The sequence below is a fragment of the Solenopsis invicta genome, chromosome 5 (assembly GCF_016802725.1).
Source record: "Solenopsis invicta isolate M01_SB chromosome 5, UNIL_Sinv_3.0, whole genome shotgun sequence".
NCBI lineage: Eukaryota > Metazoa > Arthropoda > Insecta > Hymenoptera > Formicidae > Solenopsis > Solenopsis invicta.
Window position 1 is genome coordinate 25789402 of NC_052668.1, and position 19771 is coordinate 25809172.

The following is a 19771-nucleotide window of genomic DNA, read 5'->3' on the forward strand; positions in this document are numbered from 1 at the left end:
CGAGTTGACTATCTACGCGTTCCCTGCAAATTCTGTATCAGGTCAGAACTCCGGTGTGTTCGTCTCGGGGGGATAGTAGCGGTGACGAAAGCGAGTATATCAATCTTTCGATATGCCCGAGAAAGTCACGTAGCCGAAGTTATTCACTTTATTTTTCTACTCACACTCCTGCCTGTCGAGTCAACCTCTCTTTCTCCCGCTCTCCTCATCGTCTTCACAGCTGGCTTTTTCTTACCAGCTCAGCTCCAATTTTGTTGCACCGATAAGTTCTTCCTTGCAGCCGTGTTACTTGTAACACACCGATCTCGATCGCGTTATTTCCCACGTGTTCGATCGCTCCGGATGATTTTTCGCGAACCGTACTATTACAGACTAACGTCTCGTTCATGATAGATTCTTCACAAGGGTGTCAAAAATAAAACTCCTCACTTTAAAATAATATAGCTATAGTTATGCGAGAAACGTCTAACCCACATAAAATCTGTTAAAAAAATACAAATAATATTTGATGTGATTTAAAAATAAAAGTAAAAATGTAGGTAAAAAGATTAATATTATTTCAGTTATTTATAATTATCTTTTTCTAATATCAAACTTAAATTTCAACATTTTATAATTAATGTTTCATAATATTCGTAACTTAAATGTAGGTAAAAATTGTTTTTTATTAGTTTTTGGCTTGGATTTTTTTGTTTAATGTAGAAAAATGCACTATTTACTGTTTACAATAATTTAAAAATTATAATTTGTGAGTTAGATGTTTCTTGCATAATTATCCCCATATGATTTACTACAGAGCCTTTAATCTCGGTGCAAAAAGTTGATAAAATGTTTGTTTAAATGTTGAATAGATATTTAATTAGAGTTTTAAAACATTTATTGAAATGTTTAAAACTTTAATTAAAATTAATGGAAATTTAAATAGAAATTTAAACATGGCATGTTTATGATATGTTTACGATTGTCTGATGGACATTCGAAAGGGTTTACATATTTTTTAAATGTTGCAAATGTTCAAAAGGTGTTTTACAAAACATAAAACACCATTTGAGCATTTGCAATATTTTAAAAACATGAAACATTTTTCTAATAAAACATTTCCCGAACATTTATAATAATCCGAAAATGTTCAACACTTTTTAAACATTAATTAAACAGTCGTGAACATCTTATAAACAATTCCTTGTTTAAATTTATATTTTATAAACACTTCACTAAATGTTTTATAAGCATACTATTTTCGCCAGAGGAAGGAACGGCGATTAGCGTAGCTGCAGTAGAAACAGTCAGACGCGAGTAGTATAGGTAGGTTTATGCACCGACGCGCTAGTCTTTCTTTCGCGCAATAATGAATAACGGAAAGTAGGGCTCGTTAATCACATTCTATTATTCACGCTTTGCTTACGATGCTTTTCTTGTAATCGTTGCAATCTTTCTCAACTACTCTTTGTGTGTGTGTGTGTGTGTGTTCCACGCATTTTTTATTCCGCTGCTCTACGTATGTTGCGCACTATTTTGTCGAATAGCGACGTATTCGATGATCGATAAAATTGCTTTATATATTTTCACGTTTCGATGGAACGTGACTGAGAAGGCAAAAAAATTGAAAACAGTTATTTTTGGGCCGTACGGGATGTATTCTCTTAAATTAATAGCCAGACTGGCACAATTTGATATAATATTCGCGTGATAACTGCGAAATGAGAATGCGGAAAGATGAAATTGAATCAGCCCGGGGTTTAATTGACGAACATTGCAAATGAAAGCACGGCGAATTCCATCGACGCGCAGGAATTTTTATTTTCCGTACTCTACATACGCGATTTGCATCGCATTGGCCTCATCAAGCGTAGTTTTAGATTTAATCTCGTATCCGCCGGAAAACTCGCTGGAGACGCGCATTTCGTAAAATTGATTCATTATGTTGTGCGCGCTTTATGTAATTTTACATTGTTCCGCCTACGCGGAATTATAATAATCCACATAACAGTCCACTAATTTGCATTATCGCTTGTTTTTCTCCTTAATCAAGGCAAATTCCTCTGTGTCCGTAGGCACGTTGTAATCACGATCCTTAATTATCTTGTTATTAGCCGGATTTTGCATTTGCATTCCGGTGACGGTATTGATCAATTCCGCGCGCATTATTTGTGTTTCTTCAGCCTGCGGTACCCTCGTTACTGTTCATTCGACAAATAACCATCGAATATGGAGGCATACACACCGGTTATGGACTAATCCGCAAAAAAAAAATATCGCTCGATTTGATCGGCTCTTGGGTAAGATCAAATCCGATGTAACCGGAGAAACGGGAATTACAACGTTATTGTGCGCGATCGTCGAATTTCGACTGGCCTGTGTAACACGACAACGCTGCCTGCCTGCCGGGCGAGCAAACTTCTCTGTATTGGGGTCGTGTAACCGGTTGTTTGAGCGTCGTAACGGTGATATTTCTGCGTGCACGCGAATATAACATAGAGATTATAGACGACGCTATTACGCGCGTGCCGCGCGTTATCGCGCGACCCTCGCGTAATCCCGCCATTGCAATTGTTTTTAACGGCTTTAATCAGCGTCGAATATATTCCCGTCTCGCGTTAAATTACGCGCGTTACGCGAAAGGGCCAATGCGAGGGTGCATTTATTAAACCCCGCAACGGCGAAATCAAAACTGCAAATTGCTGCGAACCGCAAACGAACAATCAAATCTGTTTGCGCGACATGTATGCGTGTGTATGTGAAAAAATGAATCTTTCCTTTCATTAAAATTTTTGCAAACTCATGATCATGGGGTGTATTACGTTTGTGACACTGAAAGAATTTATTAATCGACACGTCGAGATGAGATTCTCGAAATAATCTTCAAGATGATTATTTTCGGTGTAACGTTTAGATGATTTAATATTGTCTAGATACAGATAACATAACATATAAATGTTATTAGACAAATAAAAATGATTTAATTTTAACATATCTTTAGTAGATCAAAGATAAAATTATACACAGTTTTATATAGATAATTTTTAGATAATATTATTATTGAGCAAAAAATTTAGGATATGTAAATGTTTGTATTTTTATTTCAAAATTGTTTTTTCTTGAAAAAAACAAAAATTCTTCAAATAATTTAATCTGACAGAAAACATTCCTCTTTGGATTTGAATCAGTAACACGCAAATAAAAATCAAAGATAAAATGTATAAAGATTATAATTCGTTTAATAACTCACATTGTATAATAATTGACAAAATTCCTTGTAAAAGTTTTCGAATTTATGGGGCCGATTTTTATATTATACTACTACTGATTTTTGTGCAATCTGAGCTGCGTTCCGATATACACAGCTAGTACTAAAAATCTATAGTCTTAGGTTACGTATTAAACATTACAAATTTTCAGTACTAGCCGTGAATTGCGGAATATAACCCTTTATAAAAAATTTTCTGTTAAAACAAATAATAACTTGAAGGTTGAGGCTAAGAATAATACTTCATTATCTTAGATAATTTGAGAAAGACAATACGTTTTTCATTTCAAATAAGGACAAAGAAAATTTACATTATAATAATCTAAATAATGATAAGAGGAAGCTATTTCTTTATCTAGATGTGATTATCTAGAGAATTTCATACAAATAATAGCAAACTCTGACCATACGCATGATTCAGAAATTTATTTTAACATATAAATTTATTTTGTCGCACACCCGGTGAAATTTTAATTCTATCTGTCCCGTCACGAAGTGACGTACTTTTTGACTTCGTTAAGACAAAAAATCGAATAGAACCGAATTCTGTAAAATATTACAGCAAATGCGTAAACGTATTTTACGGACGTGAGGCACGGTTAATCGCATCGACGCCGCTGCTCGCTAAACGTTCAAATTATGGCAATATTTACCGACTGGAAAATTTTTCGGTCTGCGCATTTATGAAGGCAGCGGAGGCTTAATCAAATTTCATGCGCTTCAATCAATTTTTGCGCTCGCTATTGTGCGTGACGGCTTTTGTTTTTTATTGCACTGTTTCAGGTGTACGAAACATATTCCTTTTTTTTTTATTTTTGCCTCGCGCGAGCATGTGTAATAACATATTTATTTCTACACTAGATTGGGATCGCGTATTCGTTATGGCGTTGCAACGAGATTAATGTTTACTTGGGAAAATTCGTTAGCTGCGGTAAAAAGCCGCCTGCTCTTCGAGCCGATTTGCCGTATCGCGGATATCTTGATAATAAGAACCTGAGGGGGGGCCTACCGCGCGCAAAAAAGCTGGCACGTATCCAATATTCTCCGGGACAAATAATCCCAGGTGTTTGCCAGCATCGTTTAATCTCGCGTGACGCTATCAAATACACCCGACAAATCCCCCATACCGCGGCGCTAATTCGTTGTTAAATGACACGGCCGCGGGACCCGCCGCGGAAAAGTTCAATTGCGCCACCCCGGTGAAATCAGGAGATTTGCATGTCGCGCTATCGTTATTGCTCGGCTCGCCGCCGTCGTCAAATATTTCGTATTTCGTGTAACGCGTCACTGGAATTACACGATAAGCGAACGGGGAATAAAAGCCGTGACAGCATTAATGGACACGCAGACTAATAGTAATTCGATACAACAGAAATTGTGTTTTAGATTAAATGTACATAAATTACAGCGGGCGGAGTGTTACGTATTTTTCAAGAAATTGTTTTATTGAAATATTTAATTGCGATTGAAAAATTCACAACTTTGAAGCAATTATTACTCGTAAATTCATTTAAGTGTAGCAGTAGCAAAAACCTTTCTTCAGATATCAGATAATTTTACGTTGTTAACTTAATAACCTGTGCTTTTTCTTGTAAAGGCGATTGTACATGCTGTTTGCAATTTGACAGAGATTGGTGGTATTTAAAATATGTCTTTAAAATATACTGAAATAAAATAGCTTTTAATATTTATTATTTTAAATAATTTTTTATGGTCTATTTCTTATTTTAGATGTTAAATAAGTTTTTACACTGACAGAAAGAATTTCTAAATATTAATAAGTATTTATTCAAATAGTATTTATTAATGAAATATTTATTTACGATATATTTACTTAAACATATATTCTATAATAAATGATGCTTAAATTTGTGGTTCTAGTACTAAATAAATATATATTTACATTTAGTAAATATTTGCTTATTATTAATCGAATTTTGAATACATATTTATTAGAATTTATTAATTTTCCTTTCTGTGTAAAATCTATTTTACATTTAATATTTTAAAATTATCGATCCTTGTTATTTAATAATCATATAGTAAATAAATATTGCACTTTCATACTTTAAAATGTCTGCTTTACATAAATTATTTCTCTCTTAATCTTGGATTGTTATATAAGTTCGTTCGGTCTTTTTACTTTTCTTTCAATGCAATTCAAATGTATGATTCATTGAAACAAAAGTAGAAAGACCGAGCGAACTTATGCAACAACCCTGTAATACGTTATCGTGAATAAGTTTCGGCAAGTTCGGCCGTTGACTTATGAAACTCAAGATTCATCGATTTGAGTTAGCAACGCCAAGAATATTCATGTTAAAAATAATAACACGGATACTTGATACATCAAAGTAACAATTTTACATCGTTCTCTTGTGTCCAATCAATCGCTTTCCACGCGCTTGAATTAAACGAATATTAAAAAATACCAAGAGATCATATAATACAAGCAAAATTACGTAAAGTATTGAAACTTTACGATTAAATTGGTTTGCTAGCGCAAGTTACGAAAATCGTTACAATCGTTACAATACATACGTTTTATTTAACATTATATAGCTTTACGTTATTGCTTTCGGGTTGCGATTACACGGATTGTATCTTGAATTATTAACCCAAGGGGACCATACAGTATTTGCTTCGTCGTAAACTTTTTTCCGCTTTGGGACGTGAACGTGCACGATGCGACTAGTGAAGCCTGGCTTCATGGAGAATGCATGTTTTGGAGATGCAGCAGCAACACGCGCCGAAAATTGTGAGTCTTAATTTTAATATTTATACAGAAAATGTACAGGGTCGAGAAAGATTTCGTCGTTTCATTAATTTACAATTGGGCAATGCGTTAATTAGATTAGTAATGAGTTCAAAGTTATTATTTAACGATCGCTTGTAAACGAATCTTATTTTCTTACGTAAATATTTTTTAAAGATCATTATTCTTTAAACACATTCGTTTAAAAAATTTTACAAATAATCGGAGTAACCAAAGTGTCAGCTGTCTGGTGATGGTTGCATTCGAATATTCCATTTGTATAGCTGTAAAGCACGAATCGCAAATTGTTTAACGTTCCGAGGTTGTTATTTATTACGTGGTTTGTAGAGGTGCGGCGAAACGCACGCTGACCGCGCGGCCACGAGGAAACGCATAGCGAAACAACCCTAATCACGTCGACGTGCGAATAACGCACGGAATTTCTAATGCTATACCACCGTGCTGCGCTGGCACCGCAGATTAAATAAACTGAACAAAATTACCCTTTTAAAAACGGTGAGAAAAAGACGCCAAGTGTATACGTCTTTCTTGAATAAAAAACTTTTGTATTCTAAATTACAAATAATAATATCTTTAATTTTTGTAAAATAAAACTCAAATAGCATATATTTTCCAAAAAAAAACATTTATAAATTGCCCCAATTTGAAAAGTAATGTATTTCTTTAAAATGCAACTGTAATACAACTATATCAATTCAGATTGATTTGTTCAAATACAATCACGATTCTTAAGCTCGAGAAAGATCTCACACTAAAGAAAGTTAGTGATTAGCACACAAATATGAAAAACAAAAAATATATGTATATGATCATAACTTGATCTTATTTTATAAAGTTATAAAAATATATAATTTAAAAAATTTTCTCATAGTATCTTTTTTATAAAGCTATATATTTTATTATAATTTGCAAATACAAGTTATGAATTCAGTATAATCTGTTATCGAATTATTTCTTTTTATAAATTATTTTTTAATTTCTTTTTCAGATTTAATAATTATCAAATCTTATCAAATTTGGTAATAGTTATTAAATCCTTTTTTCAATACTAAAATATAGTCGTAAATATATTTTTCTTTAAAAGCAAAAAAAAATATTTTTGCAGCAGGAATTAAATACCAAGAACCAAACATTTTGGTTAGGTCAAATTTCGCTTACGGGAACAAAATTATGTTTTCAGTGTTTCTTACAAGAGAATTTATTTTTGAAAGAAGTCGCGGAATATTTTCGCATAGTTCTCACGATGCACCGTTTGCACGTATGTACAGTCGTGAGCTAAAAGGTTGCAACACATTTTCTTCGATTGTTTTTGAAATGTAGACTTGCTCATCGAACGGCGAACGTCATTGGTTCTTACCTGTGGAGTTTGTAATTTTCTCTCTGTGACAAAATTTTGTATTTATTTTTGTAATTTCCCACGAATGTGTTTGCCATTAATGGCCGTTCTCTTTCAGTCAAAACCGTTTCAATTTTATTTATCTATGAACAAAGAACGATTGTCTTGGATGAAGCGCATGATGCTCCCAATTTCATCCAAAGAAACGATTGTTCGTGGCAGATCTCGGTCATTAATCTCCCCCGCTGTCGCGAACGCGTAATGTATGACGTAAAATCGGCGCTCGATATACAAAACCCGCGTACATATCGTTGCGGCCAATTTCACTTGTTGTTATCCGGTCGTACTTGTTACGTCTCATTAGTCGAAACATCCATCTTTCTTACTTGCCCGCCGTATCCGCGCAATGTGCGTTCCACGAACGTAATGCATCGCTATCGTCATTTATTACTTCTTACCTCGATATCGAAGCACGGCAATTGCATCGTAAATTACAGGAAAAATCCGCAAATTGTTTAATCAAAGTCTTACTTTCCCGTGGATTCATTTCTTCTGTCTTATAGACATCACCAATATCGCCTAGCGTCGTGACGCAATAGTCTCGAGAATCAATAAACGATATATAAATATTAGGCTTGATCCGGTATAGGTTTTTACACGGCTCGATAAACTCGGAGCGAGACGTATTTTTACGCGCAAAGTCCCTACCGAAACCCTGGCCCGACCGAAACGTGCGCGAAACGCTTATCCGGTTATGCAAATCTCCACGGGGGTTTGCCCTTAAAATTCCAAGTTTCGTTCGTACGGCGAACGCAGGGCCTTTTTACTCGCTCGGCGAGTTTAAGGTACAGAGAGACTTTTTCGTGCTTTTACTCAACTGACAAGTTTGCCGCAGTTTGCGCATTCTGCCGTATCGTTGAAGTTTGCGATTCTCTGTTGTTCTTCCGTTTCGACCCTTTTATTTCCGCACGTCGTCGTTGCCGTCGGACGTGGCGCGCGGCGATATTTAAAATTTATACCATTTTCACGTCCGCAACAACTTGTCAAACACCATCGCATTATTTCCTGTTATGATACGATCAACGTTGCGTTAGCCGAATAAGAGGCTATCTTGAAACACATTTTACGGTTCATTTCATAGCTGTTCGATTCGACTTTTTTTTTCATTAAACCTTATTTGCCGTGATATGGAAAAATCAATTTATTATTTTAATTTATGTTTAATGAGCATATATGTTGTTAATAATATTTGAGAAGTCAATGTATTGATATTCAGCTTAAAATTAATTATTACATTTTAAAGAAAGTAATGGTCGCAGTTTGTTTAATATTTCCTAGAAAACTTTTTTAATAAATTATACAAAGAAAGCATTGAGAAGCTTAGCTATTCGCAAATGGCAGCGGCAATTTAAAATGGTGTTATGCTTTCAGACATATCGAATATCGCGCGCCTCGAGTTTCCGGTGATATCCGCCTTTAATGTCATCACCGATAATGTACCACGGAATACTTTAAATTCCGGTATGGCATCGTACTATGAACGATAAAAATTTGTCTTGGGCGTATTCGCAATTGATATCGCGATCGGATTTTGTTTTTTTTTTTTTGCAATGCAAACTGCACCTGGAAATTGTACAAAATATTGCGTTGTAAAAAATACTGAATATGTAGAAAAATAGAAATATTTTATATTTGTATAACCGTGAAATATGTAACACAATTAAAATCGAGAGAAGGCAAACAACGGTTACGTTGTGTGGAGGTTGCCAAGATAACGTTATTGACCCGCTCTCGATTTTAAAATATTTTTTTCACGCATATCTGATTAATCACTTTTAATTGAAGAATCTTCGATAAAAATTTAGAAGGATTGTACGCAACGCTAAGACTATTTTTATCACTGGAAAATGAAATATACTGAAAATTAATTAATTTGCATCGTTCAGTGATTATTTCAGTGATGCTTTCGTTACCGAAACAGCTGATATTTTTTTTGCGTCGTCTTGTTGAGACGACACCCGGTGCATCTGCAGTATTTCATATGTGTACGTGTATATAAGGGAGGGCATTTATCGTATGCATTGCATACGTGTAAACCGTGCATCTCGGATGCGAGTGCTGGTTCTTCGCACGTAGACGATCATACGTGTGTGCGCTGAATTGCATGCAAATGCACATCCTTTCGCGGATACCCCGCACAAAAATAATGTGCATACACCGAGGAACGCCTGCGCCAACCCGCATTATACCGAATCCACTTCCGTTTTCTTCCCGTAATCTTGGTCGCGCGCGCACATGTTATGCCCCAGTCACGTTCGCCGTTTTTACGACCGCTCGAGGCGGCATTCTGCGTTTTGCCCAAGTAGCGCATTTCGGTTTCTTGCGCTACCGTGCAGCGGCAATATAAGTGCGCATACGCAAGTGGCATGTAGTGAAGATACGTACGAAAACGTTCGCGATAAGTTGAGACAATTTATTCACCGTGCAACGTAAATTTAAAGCCATTTTAATCCTCGAATAATCCTGAAGAACTTTAATCCGATTTTCGTGATCGCATGCTCAGGTTCTTCTGCTTTCATTTGCGTTTAACAAATAATTAATTTTCGCAGTACTTTACATCTAAAAAAAAAAAATACTCATATATAAAGGTAATTCCACATTTTCATTATTTTGGACTTTGTAGAATATCTTGCCACAGAAACCGTATATATATATATATTCAATTTTTATTTAATTTATATATTATTAATGCAAACAAACGCGTCGCTCCGAGTGCGTCAATTTTTCCCTCTCTCGCATCGCTTTCTCTTTTTAATACCAGTTACTCTGTGTATTATCAAATTATTATCCCGACAAATATTGGAGCGTAACGCGGGGCATCGAGGAGAAATCCCATCGTATCGTAAAAGGAGCTCTTTTTACTTAATGTCACGGTAACTGGAGACCACATTCGAGTTTGCTAACACCATCACGTCCATGTGCTCACATGTGAATTCTAGTTTATTGGTTTCGGTCCTGTTTAACGGCGGTTTTCGCCGCCACCGAGTAGCGAATCTCGCAGAGATTTTAATCCAATATCGACGTTAGCACTTGAATAAAACTAGTTATTCTACTCAATAATAATTGAAGCAGAAGTTCTCACAAGGTGCGATTAATTTTTTTGTGTATTTTTCCATTCTCAAGACGAGCTCCTGCGAACTAGGGCATAAAAGTAAGGAAGCACGACCGGGAGAATTTACATTTTGTATTTACAATTACGTTGAGAAGTAAAGAGTTATGTCCCGACGGAGAAGCTGCAGTGCGAAGTACAGCGAGATCGTGGATAAGGAGAAAAGAAGTGTGAGATATCGATACATTTATGATATTCGAAGTCGTGTTTAATTCGTCCAATTTATTTAGTACGCTATATCATAGTAATCTCCCTAAGAGAATAAGGATCACAAATCAATCGGTAAATCACAGCTATTTCGACGTGACATAAATCTAGGTGAATCTATATAGACGAGCAAATGAATCCGTAAATTCACATCCGGGGAGAAACATATACGGATATAAATCGTATGAACGTCGACAAATAATACATATCACAGTAAACACAGTACAGTAGGTGATTGTGCCGAGGAGAGAAGCTAAAGAAAAACAAAAGAAAGAAAACGTAATCCCTCCCAATAATCGTAAGATAATCGATAAGCTGTGCGCTGTCGTAATAACTTCGTCGTTCGATTCGCCGGTTTAGCAAAAACGTATGGTCTAACCTATAAAATATATCCAATGATATATATATAATATATATATATATATATATGTACGCGTGAAACACTCCGACAACTTACAGTGGCAATTATTGCAATATATAATAATATATATTTATATATATATGTATATATCTATATTTTTTTTATATTTATATATATATAATCTTTGAATCTCTCTTTTTCTCTTTCTCAATATATTTATCTTACAATTAGTATTACTTACATAAACGTACGTAAACGTTCACGCGATTCTGTGCATTGCACTTTAAAGCTCCAACCGCCTCGCAGGCACGCCGCGCGCCGACGTGCGTACCGCACGCATAGTGCCCGCGTGTATATGTGTGCACACGCGGTCGGCTTTTCTCTCTCTCTCTCTCTCTCTCTCTCCCTCGGGGGTCCTTACATTATCTATACTTACATTGCACGAAGAGTATTTATCGCTCTCACCTTCCACGCTCACGCCATGGTGTATGGTCAATTATGCTAATCGCAGTCTGCGCTTAATCGAAATAATTAATCGAGTACTCCGCGTCGCGGATTCGCTCCTTTTATGTGTATACGTTTGTATACGCGAAGTGTCCCGTCGCTATCATCATTCCTTAATAAACACTACGCTCTGCATTAATATGAGCTTCGATCTGTCCGTCCTATTCCTTGACTACGGACACATCTCGCAGGATTATTCAAGTTTTCAGTGTAAAGTGTTCAATACTCTGCAATTAGTATTATACATTAATGTTAATCGGATTTAATTATTAATATTAATTAAAATTAACATTCGTAACTAGCAACGAAGTCACGGAGTAAAAGGAATATCTATTAGAGATTTAATTAAAATCAATTTCTGATATAATTAAAAGCCTCTTAATTTTTGCTGCCAAAGGACACGCTCTAAATTCGGCAGAGACCGACGGAGCGACGGGACACCTCGCATAAGTACATGTGAGTGCCTTAAGTAGTATTACTTTAATCTTTCATCGTGATCACGTTTACCGCTACAGTGTCGCTAGCACAATTTTTATTTGAGTTACCACAAATCGCAATAGTGCATCCGTGAATTCGAAAATACGAAATGCGACGAGTGGAAGGTGGATTCGTTCGCGTTGGATCCCCGTTCGCCGCCAATACTCCGTTCGATTACATTTCCTTGACGGATTTTACATAACTCCGTTTTTCTTACAGGGGGGTGGAGAGGGGGGGAGGGGTCGACCCGTGATTCTACACGGTCGACCAAAACACCGTCGGATCGAACTTTACCGGAACAAATTAGTGCAAATTGATGTAATTTCGACTATCTGGGAGAAAGTAGATAGAGACGTTAATTCGTTTTATTAGGTCGCCGAGCTTCTTCGGAAAACTGACAATTCTTAACGCAATGGAGAGATATAATTGGGGATCTCGAGTGCTCAGGAAAGTTTAATCCAACTCGAACGTAATCCCGGGTGAACCTTCCCTTCAGGTGCTGGCGCGAGCCTTCGCGATCCACGATTGCACCGAACGAGTACCTTCTGAATACGCTACACGTACTAACGAGATTCGATCGTGGCTCGCGAGGGCCGCTCTCTTCTATAATTACAGGGGGATTAACACTTGAATTAATTAAATTAATACTTTATCGATTTACATGTTAAACTCCGTAAACGCTAATGGGAGGATGGGGGAGGGGAGGGGTGGGACCCTTTATTTCCTATCTAACGCTCTCGTAGACCGGCAGCGTACGTTTCGTGTGTGCTATGTATATACCTGTGTGAGTGAGCGTGCGCGCGTGATTATCGCCACATTGTGCGTGGCGCGTCCGCAGGGTGTCCGGATGAAAGCTTCGCCCGTTACGACGAGCCACGGACGCGTATGTACGATGAACGCGTCCCGGTCGATCGCGCGATCTGGGAGTCACGCGAGAATGCGCGAAGCTGCAGAAACGTACGAGCGCGTTTTTTCCCGCGACTTTTTGAGGTCGTGGTCGCTTTTCCGCCGCCATATACGCGGCCCTCGTATTCGTGTGCGGCGGAGTAACGAAAGAAATCGGCAAAACGTGCAAAGTGGAGAACGCGTTTCGAGTACGATACCTTTTTCGCGGGGCGCTCTCGATGCGCTCGTCGTTCCATAAAATCGAGATATCGATCGTGCCCGTACAAAGAGACTCCGCTTTGCTGTTCGATCCGCGATTTTATCGGATTCGCTGACACACTTGGAGTTCGGCGAACAGAAGGAATGTTTACGACTACGTTAACCCGGACGACGTGCGCGGGCATATGTAAATTCGCGCGTACTCGCGATAAAAAATGGCTTTGAATTTATTCTCTTGTTCCTTCTAAAGATTGATTTTAAAGTACGTAACTTTTGGCCCGTGCGATTTAGAGAGTAATTTTTCTCCTCTTGAAATATGTTTCCGTGTATACGCGTGAATCGATAACAACTTCAACGCATACTTGTATATACGTTATTATCGTAAGATTCTTACGAACTACTTTGATATACGTACGTATCGAATAATTATCGTAGAAGTGTCTACTTGGATGGCTAAGGTTTAAGTTTTCCTGACAGAGATTATTTTATGTATAATAACGGCGTATCTTAGCTATTCTTTAATTCTTCAACACTTTGAATCGAAGAATTTAAAAGGGTTAAAAATACGTAGAGATATCCAAGTCTTCTTCCTTCTCGTGATTCGAATTTGGCGTGAGTTCATATTTAATTAATGACAAGGAAGGAAGATGGAAGTGGATCGTAAATATTCCGGGATATATTGTTTTGGGCTTTGCTTACATCCGTAAAAATAAGATTCATACGACTCGCGCACGTAGAGTGGGATAAAGTTTCCTTGTGAAATCCAGTAAAGGATTTCGCGACGAGACGCAAATTTGCGAGATCCAAGCGGGATCTCGAGAACATTCTCCAGTTGAAGTCTCGCGCGTCTCCGAATTTTGGTACTCGGCAGACTGAAAAATTGAAATATCGACCGGCGCTATCAAAATACTGTCGCAGATAAATCTTCCAGTTCCTCCTGCTCCATATTAGTTTTCTTTTAGACAGCACAGACTTTTAGAAAAACTAGTTCACAATTGAATCTTTTTTATTTTTTGAATAAATTCAAGTCATTCGCAACGTGAAATTATATAATTCCTTTTAAGAAACCTTAACATTATTTGTCAAAATTGTACACTTGAGTCTTACACGCGAATAATATACCCAGGAAGTGGCGCGGTTTTTCTTCCCGACCAAGAAACACAGAAATTCTCGCACGGAAATTTCGAAGGGAGTAGCTTCCGTCGTCGCGAAACGGGAATCGTTTACCGCGTCTAAGTTTCCGCTAGAAATCCATTTAAGTCTTTCTGGGTAACGCGAAGGATCTAGCCGGTGCCAAAGAAGATCCTCGAACCTGCCCCCGGCTTTCGCGACTCGACGGGCCGTAAAATTGGGATATCGATCGATCGAAAGCCGCGGCGAGGAAAATTCCTACCGCTGTCGGTTTAGGCGCTCACCTGGGACCAGCTGCGTTCCGCGACACCAATAACGTTAAGCAAATACAGGAACTTTCGATGGGGAACGTAACGTTCGCGATATTATCGAAACGATATCGTATAATTCCGACGTGATTCGAATATCATTCTGAAAATATTACGCTTGAATTATTATGCGTTCGCGAAGTAAGGATTAATGTGCACGTGCACACGCGTGGTCGCGTTTGGAAGGGTGCGAGGGGGTGGCAAGACGGTATTAATATTTTATCGGGAAGGAAATAACATTTTCAATTAAATTATGTAATTAGGAAAATGAGTCCCTCTCGCGCGATAATAGCACCTGATATTCGCTCTGATATGTATAAATCGCGCGCGAAATAATGCACGATAACACAAATTGCACAATTGTAGAGAAATTAACTGTGTTTGAATTTTCTCTGCGATGTCTAAATTGCGAAAAATAATAATTTCGCAAAATGCAATAACGGCTGTGAAACGACGTTTTAATTGAGAGACGCGTCAATCCAAAACGTTCCGGGATGAACAGCTTTTATTATTGCAAGCTCGAATCGTTCCGATTTATCTTTATCGAAGAGCCGCGTGATAAATCCATATCTTGCCCGACTCGCCTAAAAGAAGACTCTATTCTCCGCGAACTTTTGGCACTGCCAAAACTTTATAGCCCCATAAAATCGAGCGTCCATTAAGTGTCAGAGAATAGAAGAAATACTGTATTTTTGAGCAACGCACACACGCGTGCGTATGTTTACTCGAACCACGGAAGTGCATTGGATATTTGGTTTCGCCTTATTGTTTACAATTCTTTTATAATTAAACGTTAATGTTTAACGGGGCTAAATCTCAAGGATTTTATTATCTAAAACAGATAGGCAGTAATAGATACGATAAATGGTCGTTTACTATCATTTCCGACGATTCTCTCCGTCGCGCGAATAAATATGTCCAATCGGGGGGGCGGGGGGAAGGGGGAGAAATGATACGTGGAAGAGAATGTTTTTGGCACTTCGCGGGAATCCCCTTTGAATACGCGCGCCATAATTTTTCCGCGAATGGATCCACGCGATTGTTACGCGTACAGGCACAAAGATTCGGCCGAATATCGCCGAATATCGGAAGCGACGTTTATGCGCGTTGCAGAGCGTGTCCCTCTCGCGAACTCGTAAATTATTACGGGCAATAAATAACGCTCGGGTCGATGAGCGATAGCGATCAAAAGGAAACCGTCTCGTGATATATGTGCATCCTGCGCACCCTGCGGGGGTCGGCTGCTCCTTCCATCTCTTAATCCAGACATACGTGCGCTCATGCGCGCGCTGACGTACATACGTGTGTGGGTGGTGTCGTGTATTACGTGTGTGTGCGTGTGTGTTAAGCACACGTTAACGTGTGTGTCGGTGATGTGATATGTGCAGCGAGGCCAGTCGCGTTCACCCTCTCCGTTTTCACTAAAGCACGCTTTCATTTACATCTCTTAGTCACCCGCCTTCCTCGAAAGTTGGCCATCTTCGGTAAATTTGCGACACTTCGCGTGTCGCACCGAGCGACAAATTTCTCCCGTCCGCGAATGGAATCAATTCAATAATCTGCGAATGAAGCGAAACCCCCATACAGCACCGATTGTTGCAAAGAGCTTTCAACCTTTCAAGTTTCATATACAGCGCTCCTGAAAAATGTTGCATGAAATGTTGTAACAGAAATGTTTCTGATATCTTGTGATACGAAACGTTGCAATAGAAATCTATCACATGCAGCAGATTTTCAAATTGGGTTTTTTCAAATTTTCAAATTTTCTGCTCGAGCATGCTAATATCCCCATGTAGTTTTGCTCGTTGCTTTCGCCGACTGGAAGAGCAAAAATTTCCCAAGTAGCTCATGTAGCTGAGTAGTAGCGGTACAAGAACGTTACGCGAGCCAAATATCATTTTCTTGTGCACGTTATGCATTCTTCTTAATTACTATATATTTCAGAAATCATATTTACATTTGTTATGTTAATCAAATTGCAAATAATAAATAAACGCACTAATTGTATTTTAGATATAATTTTTATTGTAACTTTCTAATACGTGTGATTCTCTGAATATTAATAATAAGTTTAAATATCGTTTCTGAAGTGCTTTAAATTTAAAGTTTTTCAAAATTAAATGTTTAAATTTTTATTTTATTCAGAAGATTATGATTAGCGATATTTCAGAAAGATTTCAGATTGTTTTCAGTGACCTTTCAGCAATATTTCTGCAAAGCTTCAAGTGCAAGAATTGCGGACATTCTACTATCCCAGAGACACCTCTGAAATATTTCTTTTTTTTTCAGTTGAAATATCTCCAAGACGTTTCTGAAAAATGTTGACGCTGTACGCGTGCAACCTCGACTCATCTCATTATTTAAAGTTTCGAATGAAGCGAAAGTGTACTCATCTCAGAATTCGTAAATATCGTAAATATAGTATCGCGGGTTCGGTTTAAGAAAAGTCATTGAACGACAGGGAACTTTCGTAGTTAACTTTCAAGGCGAAGAATCAAGGGGATGGAGATGGCCACTTTGGAAGACCGGCGAGTCGCACCTTAAACACTATAATATCACACCTACTTTCATTCTTGAAGTCAAACTTCGCGTTTTCGCTCCGGTCACACACAACGTTTCTCCCTGCTTGCCCCGTAATATTTTTTTTTTCCTCTCGTTGCGGCTTGCACGAACTTCGTTTCACTTTCTCCGTCTTGCACTTGCTCTCACGCGCACTCTCTTACTTTCCTGTCACGCTTGCTCGTCTCTTTTTACAGCGTCTTCTCCGGAGAGGCAGGTCGAATGGACTGCCTCTCGCGGCAATCCTTTCTCTCAGAATTTTACTCCTTTTCTTCGCGCTCGCGTACGTCCGTGCGCTCGCTTCTCGTGACCAAACGCCCTTTGTCGTCGGCAGTGAAACACGTGAAACAGCCGCGCCTGCAATCGGCGGAGTGAAAATCCGTCGGATTTGTCCGACGTTCGTACGTGACGCGTCCAAAGATCGCCAGATATACATTTGCCGAATTGTGTGCCGTCATCGGAAAATTCTATGCAATTTTACGATGAAACAATAATGACGCGCGAAAATAACGCTATCCGCGGATAGAATGCCGCGTCATCGATTACGCTTGACAAAAGAATTCGGGAAAATATGAAAACTGAATTGTTAATTGGAAATTTCCGCCGAGCGAACGCGCGGCGCCGTTAATAAAATATTGATGTACTAATTTTGAATTCAACACTATATGTTTTCATTACGACGAGGTGAATGCATCGCTTTGGGTTGGATTTTCGATGTTATTTAGTCATTATTTATGTTTGCACCAACGACAATATAAATTGTTTTTGTAGAAATAATGACGAGTTTAAACTTTTACGCGATCCTGTAACGGAGAAGCAACCCCTTTTCAATACAATTATTATTCGTGCGACCGCGCATATGCAATTTTGCAATGTGAGATACCCGAATTATTAATCTCGTTTTGTTGATGCCGGCACGGCAAATCCATTTATCGATTCATACGTAATTCGCGTTTCGCCGTGCGGCGGTGTAGTGACTTATACGCGTTTCGGTAGTTAATCTCACGCGTGTCGTAAAACGGAATTTGCACGCGCTGCGCCCAGAATTTATATCTCCGCGGTACGACATGCTGTATGAAGTACGGCTAGTTCTGTCTAAACCCCACGACGGTAATTGTCGGGGTGTAAAATAGAACGGACTTTATTATACGAAAATACAGTCAGGCGCGGATTAAGCATACGACTTTCCGAATTGACTTTCTAAATTTTCTTTCAACGTCTCGCCGGTGCATTTTGAGATCTCGTAATAAGTTCGAGAGAACGCAAGTTTAAAAATCGTCAATTTAATGTTATTGTTATTCGGCAATTTTGCGATCGGGATATCTGGCTCGTGACATTTACTATTAGCAGTAAAATCTTGAAACTTCAATGTAAAGTTAATGACTGCGAGTCGCAATTGAACTTTAAAGAGTCTTCCGGATCTGGAACTCGTTAAAAAGATTGAGAGTTAAATATGATAAGGAGAAATCGAATAGAGATAGAGAGAGAGAAAGAGAAAGAGAGAGAAAGAGAAAAGGGGAAAGGTGAAAGTTACTCCATGAAAATTACGGGGAAACTTTCTAACCAAGTACTCTGACATGGTATACTGATCTAAAAGAGTCACTTAAAATATACGAAGATACGTTCGTCCAAGTATTTCCTACCAAAATTACCGCAGTAATTGATTTTCAAACGATCCCTCCTCTCTTCATATAAAGCACACGTGTATACTGGATTGGAACAAAAGTTAGTTTCTTTTTTTTTTTTTAAGTGAAGTTCAAAGACAAACGTTTAGATATTTGTACATAGATTTATTTAACTACATATTTGTGCCGCTATGAATTTTTGTTCCAACCCAATATTTAAATCATACATAGAACGAAATAGAATTAACAAAAATTAATCCTTTATAATCCCTACGATCGTCTTATCTCAACGAGACTTTTTCACGTGTTTCTTTATGTTGCCTCTTACACAATCCACCGACGAGCAAATACGACAGCAGCGCACCGCTGGAGATGAAAGCGTGATTGGACCGAGAGCGAGCTGATCGGCTGATTAATCGCTTACCGTCGCTTAATCGCTAAGTCTAACTTTATATTTAAGGATCGGACAACTGACACTGAACCTGTCGCGCGTTTCTGGAGCGCGCGCCACAACGTAATTCCCATTTGTGGAGGCCGACTCACGCGAGGAGGCCGATAGGTCACGTTGTGAGCAGAATGAGCGCGAGGATCGCCGTCAGCAGCGGAGCGAGGAAATCGGCGCGGATGCTGCGTGCAGCCCCGTGCATATCGCCGGCGCTGAGCCTCTCGTTGTTCACATATGCCTTCATCACCTTACGCTCGATGTCGTACACGCGCGAGCCGACCTCGGCGATGCATTTGATCTTGACCAGTCCGCCGCTCATGAAATGCCGAGGTTCGGCTTCCAATCGTAGCCCCAGACTGTTGGGGATGTCTCCGGTACTCATGGGCGCCAACGGCGGGTGCTGGATAATGTTCTCGAGTGACACCTGCAACAAACACGATTGGAACAGTTTAATGAAGAGCAATTTCTAGCGTTAGGAATCGAGGCTGGTTCATGAGGTCCAGCCTTCTCTTTGTGGGAATA

General features: G+C 38.6%; 2 protein-coding genes across 3 annotated transcripts in view; one reads left to right on the top strand and one right to left on the bottom strand.

Moving 5' to 3' along the window:
* Positions 1-19771, top strand: part of LOC105195378 — a 115105-nt gene that overhangs the window by 33857 nt on the left and 61477 nt on the right. The window lies entirely within an intron of this gene.
* LOC105195292 overlaps positions 10715-19771 on the bottom strand; it is a 264833-nt gene continuing 255776 nt past the window's right edge. For both annotated transcript variants that reach the window (XM_026131018.2, XM_011160664.3), the window contains exon 5: positions 10715-19673. In XM_026131018.2, the coding sequence (XP_025986803.2) occupies positions 19365-19673 (309 nt within the window). In that variant the 3' untranslated portion in view covers positions 10715-19364. The remainder of the gene's footprint in view (positions 19674-19771) is intronic.